Source organism: Coffea eugenioides, chromosome 11 (assembly GCF_003713205.1).
Source record: "Coffea eugenioides isolate CCC68of chromosome 11, Ceug_1.0, whole genome shotgun sequence".
In the NCBI taxonomy this organism is placed as follows: domain Eukaryota; kingdom Viridiplantae; phylum Streptophyta; class Magnoliopsida; order Gentianales; family Rubiaceae; genus Coffea; species Coffea eugenioides.
The window spans coordinates 9,346,274-9,354,656 of record NC_040045.1 but is presented as its reverse complement, the minus strand read 5'-3'; the positions used below and the strand labels follow the sequence as shown (position 1 = coordinate 9,354,656).

Genomic DNA, 8,383 nt, shown 5'->3' with positions numbered 1-8,383 from the left:
AAATTCCATTTCAACGAAAATTTTTGTTTTGAGTTTGTAATTGCATATTTCTGGGTGAAAGTTTAAAAGGTATCAAAAACTAATTTTGATTTTTTGTATGATGCCACGTGTCACAAATTTCAATTGATGATTATTAATTAGGTCACAATTTCATCTTAAGATATTTTCTTGGGAATAAAATGAGAAACTAAAAAGGAAAGAGGAAAACCCAAAATTAAAAGATTTGAAAGGCTAAAAAAATTGTATTTTAGGAAAGTGATTTGAATATTTTTTTAATCATTTAAGGAAAAGATAGATCTCCGCAATTCCTCTTTTTTAATTTCAATCATTAAGGTGAAGTTTTTTGTGGGAAAGAGGAAGAATTAAATAAAGAAGAAAGAGAAAAAGAAATAAAAGAAAGGAAAACAAAGTAAATGAAAAGTCAAAATAATGCGAGGGCAATTTTGTCGTAAAGGGGGTTAAGTGAGTAAAATTAAAGGTTATGGGGTAAACTGAGAAATGGAGTATTCTTTAAGGGGATAAAATGTGATTAACCCTTTTCTCTAGGCAACCAGAAAATCCCTCTTTCTTTCTCACCAGTAATCGAGGAAATCATATCTTTTTGATATTAACTTTCAACTTGGTCTGCTCTCTTTTTGACATTAACTTCCAATTTCATGATGGATGGATGATGCATCGGAGAGAAGACAGGAAGACTGTTGGAACTTGATAAGTTAAGGAACAAAAAGAGTTCTAGTTCTTCATTTCTCTCATCAATTAAATCTTCATCTGTTTCGAAGTATGGACTGCATTTCCTTTTCTTCCTTTTCCAGTCAAATTACATACTCACAAGGGATTAGAAAAAGTGACAGAGAATGCAAAAGAAGAAGGTTCCATTATTCATAATCCTCTTTCTATGATGGAAGAAAACACTGTACTAAACTAATATGTTCTCTACGTTACAAAAATTGTGCCTTGACATCTACTACTATTCTTAACTACCCAAAAAAACTACTAATATTCTCTAATTTTGCATGCCATTGCTGCAAACTCACATTTTAACTCAAGCAAGAGGTCACATCAATGAACTTGTCTTCTCTGCAAGGGATTGTCAAACCCCCCATTGGATGATCAAAGCCAAATTCTTCCTCAGCTTGACTCAACAATTCTCGGAATGTAGGCTGATTCAGGTAAGAAATGGGAATCACAAATCGTTTCTTTTCACTTTCTCCAACATAAACTGCAACGTAGCCCTTCGAAACATCTTTCGAAGACTGTCTTAGGATTTGCTTAGCTTGAAGAATACGAGGCAGACGGATGGCCATTACTCTACTGGATGCTTTGTTGTATAGGTTGAGCAAAGAAAGGTAGGAAGACTTGTGGGACAAAGTAGAAAAGCCTTGATCAGAATTTGTGGTAGCTTATGTTGATCAAACAAGTTAGAAGGGTATATATATATAGAAGAATCACAAACTTGTTATCTTAATGCTATAGATGTGGTAGGACCAAAGCGGCATTTAGATGGACATTATTGACAATAGCTGATGAGGTATCACATGGTTATGTCTTCTAGTCATGATCAACAATTTAGAACCGTGTGCTGATTGAAACCTATCAGGGCCTACCACTTCCTTCAACAAGAAACAGAGAGGACCACTTGAGAAATTAAGAAATATATATAGTACAGGGATTAGAGGAGAAGATGGTGAAAGATCTTTTGATATGTGAGGGCTGTAAAAAAATTTCACATGGTGGTCCACCTAAGAACATGATATGATTTGGTATGATGTGGCTGTTCCTCCCAGAGAAAACCATCAGACCTAGGTCATGGACCATGGCAATGAATCTGTGACAACATACCAAGTTCAATAATAGGTGGCCTTCCTAGGTGTATTTATCAGACCCTTTGGATTGATAACCTTGATGTCATGAGCTGTTTGCATTACGTTCTCCGGTGGTCATTTTATGTTCTTTGGCTGCGGTCACCAAGTAGCCACTAAGATCACACACTTCAGGGTTGGTTACAACAGCTGACAGACAAAGGAGGTTCGACACATGAAGATGTTTTTGTGATGTAAGCTAATAAGTTTTCTGAGCATTAATTGGTCCTGATGAGACAAGCAATGAATGTTATGTTGGATGGTGGTTCTAAACTTTCTTCCAAAAAAAGTTGGGAATTGTAGTACTATTGATGTATACTAGTAAGATAACGGGCATCACATATTTCGGCAGTGACAAGCAAGGCATGTAGTGTTGGTTGATGGTTCTACATACTAAGCCAAATTGCTTAACTAGAAGTTAAGTAATAGGGACATTATCTTGTATGCACCTTGTTCAGCAAATACGAGTTAGGCATATCATGTTTGTTGATGGTTCTACTACATATTAAGCCAGTTGCTTACACAAGTTGGGTATCAATGTATTCTTGACATAAACTAGTAATACAATGAGCATCACAGAGTTCTACAGAGACAAGCGATGCAAATCATGTCGGTTGATGCTTCTACATATTAAGCCGAATTGCTTATATAAAAATTAGCAAGTTGGGTGTCAGTGTGCTCTACTCGTTAATATATCGGTCTGGATTAAGATTTGTACTTGAATGCAACTGACCAAGGATGCCTTTTCCAATGAATGAACCAAAAAGCATCACTATGTCCATACCAGATCAAGATTGATAATGCCTCCTTTCTGTTAAAAGCAATTGAAGGCTACGAATCTGAATCAGGAATTAGAAAGAGAAGACAAATCAGTTTTGAGGAACTGCATTGTACACAAAAGGACTTTGAAAATCATACAAAATCACATGCAGAAAAAGTAAAACGAGGCAGTGCCAGACAATGTCCGATCCAAGTAACTGAATAACATCTATAAACATTTCAAGAGAACAAAACAAAAAAGAAGAAAAAGTCAGATGAATTCCAAGAACTGAAAGAGCAAGTATGAACAAGAAGGAAGTGTGGAACAGTGGATTGCTGACATTTCTCCCTTCCATAATGTGGCAGCAAGCCCAGCCACAGGATTTAGAAAAGTTACAAAATGTTGAAGTTAATTCATTCAGGGATTTGTCCCACCAAATTTTTATGAGCTGTACTTCTATTATACAATCTGAAATTGTATCACCATGACTGTGGTAAAAACAAAAACAGAGTCAAAATTTTCCCATAGTCCTCTCAACCAGATATTCGTGCAACCATGAAGCTGCAGTTTCAGCAAGAGATTTTTACCTTATGCTGTGGTTAATTCTAAGTGAGCATGAAGCCAACAATAATTTATTTATAGACATAATCTTTGTCAGGTGAATGTCATCAAACAGTTTGTCAATCATCAAGGTGTTCAGTAAATTATATTCTGTTTTTTTCCCACCGTAGACCAAGTTCACCTTGCAAATGAAGGATGTCAGAATTCTTGACTGGTTTCAGGTTTAAGAGTCCTGACACCATGCCTTCCCAATTACTCGTGTAGAATGAAAGGGTTTTAGAAAACCTCAGCACTTGAAGCACTTACCAGAAATTTAAATTTTTTTGGAATTCTTGTAACGACAAATAATTGAAAAGAATAAGCTTCAAATAATCATAATGTTAAGGCTTTATGAATGAAAAGCAACTGTACAAAAAGTAATCTGCATGCTCTACATTACAAAATTGTGCTCTGATATCTCAATTAACAAGTAGTATTGTCTAATAATGTGCACCAGCTCGGCTAACTCACGGTTCTACCCAAGCGAGAAGTGATATCAATGAACATGTCTTCTCTGCGTGCGATTGTCAAACCCCCCATCGGATGATCAAAACCAAATTCTTCCTCAGCTTGGCTTAGCGAATCTTGGAACGCAGGCTCATTCAAGTAAGCAATGGGAATCACGAATCGCTTCCTTTCACTTTCTCCAACATAAATGGCTAAGTAGCCTTTTGGAACATCTACAGAACCTGAAATAGCAGCATTGGATGTTGATGTAGAGCGCCTAAGAATTTGCTTAGCTTGAATAATACGAGGTAGTCGGATAGCCATTGTTCTACAGGATGCTTTCTTGTAATTAATTCAAAGAAAGAAAGATTTAGAGGAAAAAAGAAGTCTTTCTTTAATGCTTGTGAAGATGTGTGTTAACTTAATCAAACAAGTTATAAGCGTATATACAGAATTGACGACCAGTACTATTATGTGGTAAAGAGGCTTTTCCTTGGACATCAAAGAAATGTTGGGTGTGGGCCAGCCCATTTGTGGGCCAACCTACTTATGCAAAAGCTTGAGGGCTTCCCAAGCTTGAATAAAAAGCAGCAGCAGCCGCAAGAAGCAATTCAAGCTTCGGTCTTGTGCGAGAAAAAAAACCAGCCGCGTTTGAGAGAGATGAAGAGAGAGAAAGAGGGAGAGCAAGAGAGAGAAAATTCTTTGCAACCTTAAATCCTCAATTGGAAGGTGATCTGAAATCCGATTGAGACAAAATTTTACACACGGGATCCTCTCATCAAGCTCTACTTATCTACCGATTCAAATTTCAGATTTTCTCTTCGTTTGGTAATATCTTTCCAAATCCACTTCTTTGACAGTTGTAGTTTTTGGGGGTGATTTTTGTAGCAATTTGCTTGGCTGATATTGGTGCTATTATTATCATCCGAATATTTCGGATAGACCTGTGTATTCCCATTATTGTGATAATGGAGATTTTTTTGACTGGACTAGGTCCCGTGGTTTTTCCCAATTTGGGTTTTCCACATAAAAATCTTGGTGTCCTGTGCCCTTTATTTTTCCTTGCACTTTATTATCACTGTTGGTATTATTACTTGGTGATTTGGTTTATTCCTATTTTAACTGGTACTTGGGGAAAGAGAAATTTATCTTGGGCTAACTCTGATATTGTGTGTCTCTATTGGTACCCCTTCCCCAACAAGTGCAATCAGAGCAGTCAGGTTAGGCTGCTCATTTATACTGGTTAAAAATGGATGATTTGGATAGTGGTTGCATGATAAAATTGAATGCCACTAATTATTCAATTTGGAAGGCCAGAATGGAAGACTACTTGTATTGTAGAGATTTGTTTGAACCTGTTCTAGGGGATAAAGGTAGACCAAGTGATATGAGTGATGAAAAATGGGCTAATATGCACAGGAAAACTGTTGGTAATATTAGAAAATGGATTGGTCAAAGTATTTTTCAACATTTTGCTAATGACACCAGAGCTGATATATTATGGAAAAAGCTTGAGAGTATGTATGAAAGGAAGACCGGTTTGAACAAAGCTAGTTGTCTGAAACAGATTACTCGGATGAAATATAAGGATGGGAAAGATATGACTGAACACCTGAATAATTTTCAGGGATTGATAAACCAGGCAACTACATTAAATTTGAATCTGGATGATGAAGTGCAGGCTTTATTATTATTCAGTTCACTACCGGATAGTTGGGAAACCATGGTGATCTCCATCAGTAATTCATCTCCGAATGGTGTGTTGACTATGGCTATTGCGAAAGAGGCCGTGATAAATGAAGAGTTCAAGAGGAAGGAATAAGGAATTGTCTATGAGTCCCAGGCCCTGGTGACAGAAAAGAAAGAAAGAAGAGGGAGAAGTAAAAGTAGAGGACCCCACAACAGGAATAACAAATCCAGAAGCAGGTCTGAGTCGTGGAAAAATGTTGCATGCTATTATTATAAAAAAAATGGACATTATATGAAAGAATGTAGAATCCTAAAACGGGAACAAGCTGAGAAAATGAGTAAGTCGAAGGAAAAAGGTGATGAAGAGACTACAGCAGTTGTGGCAGCTCATGATGATGATGGTCAAGTGAATATTATTCATTATGACAGTGATTGGATAGTTGATTCAGGTGCATCCTACCATGTTACTCCTCACAGGCATTTCTTCTCGACCTACACTGAAGGAGATTTCGGATGTGTTAGGATGAGAAATGAGCTCTCATGGAAAGTTGTTGGCATGAGAGATATATACTTGGACACAGATACCGGGTGCCAGCTGATATTGAGAAATGTTCGACATGTTCCTGATATTCGATTTAACCTTATTTCTACAGGAAAACTTGACGATGAGGGCTACTATAGCTCGCAAGGTGGAGGCAAATAGAAACTCAGAAAAGGAAACCTCGTTGTTGCCAGAGGAAAGAAGCATAGTACCCTCTACGTGATGCAAGCCAAGTTGAGGAAGGGAGAAGTGAATGCAGTTCGTGACTCCTCGATTGACCTTTGGCATAGGCGACTTGGACACATAGGTGAAAAGGGGATTCAGACACTTGTTGGCAAACAGCTCCTACCTGAAGTTAGAGGTAATGCACTTAAACCTTGTGTTGACTGCATTTATGGAAACAACATAGAGTTGCATTCAAAAATTTTCCTCCATCTAGGAAATTGAATGCTTTAGAATTGGTGCATACTAATGTTTGTTATATGAAAGATAAGTCTCTTGGTGGTGCTGTTTATTTTGTAACTTTTATTGATGACTTTGCTAGAAAGGTTTGGTGTTTTGCTTTGAAATCCAAAAATCAGGTTTTGGATGTATTTAAGGATTTTCATAGCAAAGTTGAAAGAGAAACTGGTAAACAGTTAAAGTGTGTACGTGCTGATAATAGTGGTGAGTACAGAGGACCATTTGAAATTTATTGCAAGTCCCATGGGATCAGATTGGAGAAGACTGTGACAAAAACTCCTCAAGAAAATGGAGCAGCAAAGAGGATGAACATATCCATCACTGAGCGGGTCAGATGTATGCTCTCCAATGCTAAACTACCAAAATCCTTTTGAGGTGAGGCAATGAGAACTGCAGTCGATTTGATCAATCTTTCCCCATCAGTTCCTCTAGATGGTGATATCCCAGAGAGGGTATGGACGGAAAAAGATGTGTCCTTTAAACACTTGAGAATTTTTGGTTGTCGGACATTTGTTCATATTCCCAAAGATGAAAGGTCAAAACTTGATGTAAAATCAAAGCAGTGTATCTTCTTGGGTTATGGACATGAAGATTTTGGTTATAGGTTGTATGATCCTATTGAGAAGAAGGTGATCGAGAGTAGAGATGTTGTCTTCTTTGAAGATCAAACCATTGAAAACATTGATAAAGGTGATAATTCAAAATCTTCAGATGACATTCCTGCTAGCTCAAATTCAGATCTAGATCCAATTCCAGTACCTGTTGATTTTAATCAAGGGGGAGCTGAGACAGAGCAGAGAGAAGATGTTAATGATGATGATAATCCTACTGCTAATGAACCTGAGCATGAGGCACCACCTACTCCACCATCACCACCACAAGATGAGTTTAGGAGATCTACCAGAGAGAAGAGGCCTTCTAACAGATATAATCCTCATGAATATGTGTTGTTAACAGATGGAGGAGAGCCAGAGTCCTACAGTGAGGCTTTAGAGCATGAGAACAAAGAAGATTGGTTGCGAGCCATGTAAGAGGAGATGGTGTCCCTGCATGAGAATCATACTTATGACTTAGTGAAACTGCCTACGGGTAAGAGAGCTCTGAAGAACAAATGGGTTTATAGGTTGAAGACTTAGGAGCACAGCTCATAACCAAAGTACAAAACAAGATTGATTGTGAAGGGATTTAGCCAAAAGAAGGGCGTAGACTTTGAAGAAATTTTTTCTCCTGTAGTAAAAATGTCATCAATTCGAGTTGTTCTTGGTATTGCAGCCAATTTGAATTTGGAGATCAAGCAACTTGATGTGAAGATAGCCTTCCTACATGGTGACTTGAAAGAGGAGATCTACATGGAGCAACTGGAGGGGTTCAAAGAAAGTGGCAAGAAAAATCTTGTATGCCGTCTCAAGAAGAGTTTGTATGGTTTGAAACAGGCACCGAGACAGTGGTATAAGAAGTTTGACTCCTTCATGACAGATCATGAGTACCACAGGACTACATCTGATCACTGTGTTTATGTGAAGAATTTTTCAGATGGTGATTTTGTTATTCTCTTGCTATATGTTGATTGTTGGTCGTGATACTGTGAAGATTGACAAGTTGAAAAAGGAGTTAAGTAAATCCTTTGCAATGACAAATTTGGGTCTGGCTAGATAGATACTGGGGATGAAAATCTCACGTGATAGGCAAAATGGGAAGTTCTGGTTATCTCAAGAAAAATACATTGAGAAAGTACTCAACAGGTTTAACATGAGTAAACCTAAAGAAGTTTCAACTCCACTTGCAGGTCACTTTAAACTGAATATCAAGCAGTGTCCTACAAGTGAGAAAGATAAAGAAGACATGAAGAAGGTTCCTTATGCTTCAGCCATTGGTAGCTTGATGTATGCTATGGTTTGCACCATGCCAGATATTACTCACGCAGTTGGAGTAGTTAGTCGGTATCTCTCTAATCCTGAAAAGGAGCATTGGAATGCTATCAAATGGATTCTCAGATATCTCAAGGGAACTCCTAGATTGTGTCTA

The 8,383-nt window shown here is 37.7% G+C and overlaps 2 protein-coding genes across 2 annotated transcripts; both read right to left on the bottom strand.

Annotated features, from left to right (window-relative positions):
* Window positions 1-769: 769 nt before the first annotated feature.
* On the bottom strand, window positions 770-1,409 carry LOC113751811 (auxin-responsive protein SAUR23-like). Its single transcript, XM_027295959.1, has one exon. It carries the CDS (start codon window positions 1,302-1,304, stop codon window positions 1,038-1,040), a length of 267 nt encoding a protein of 88 aa, XP_027151760.1. The 5' UTR covers window positions 1,305-1,409; the 3' UTR covers window positions 770-1,037.
* Window positions 1,410-3,570: 2,161 nt separating this feature from the next.
* On the bottom strand, window positions 3,571-4,053 carry LOC113751810 (auxin-responsive protein SAUR24-like). The gene has a single exon (XM_027295958.1). The coding sequence runs from the start codon at window positions 3,988-3,990 to the stop codon at window positions 3,682-3,684; it is 309 nt and encodes a 102-aa protein (XP_027151759.1). The 5' UTR covers window positions 3,991-4,053; the 3' UTR covers window positions 3,571-3,681.
* Between the last annotated feature and the right edge of the window lie 4,330 nt (window positions 4,054-8,383).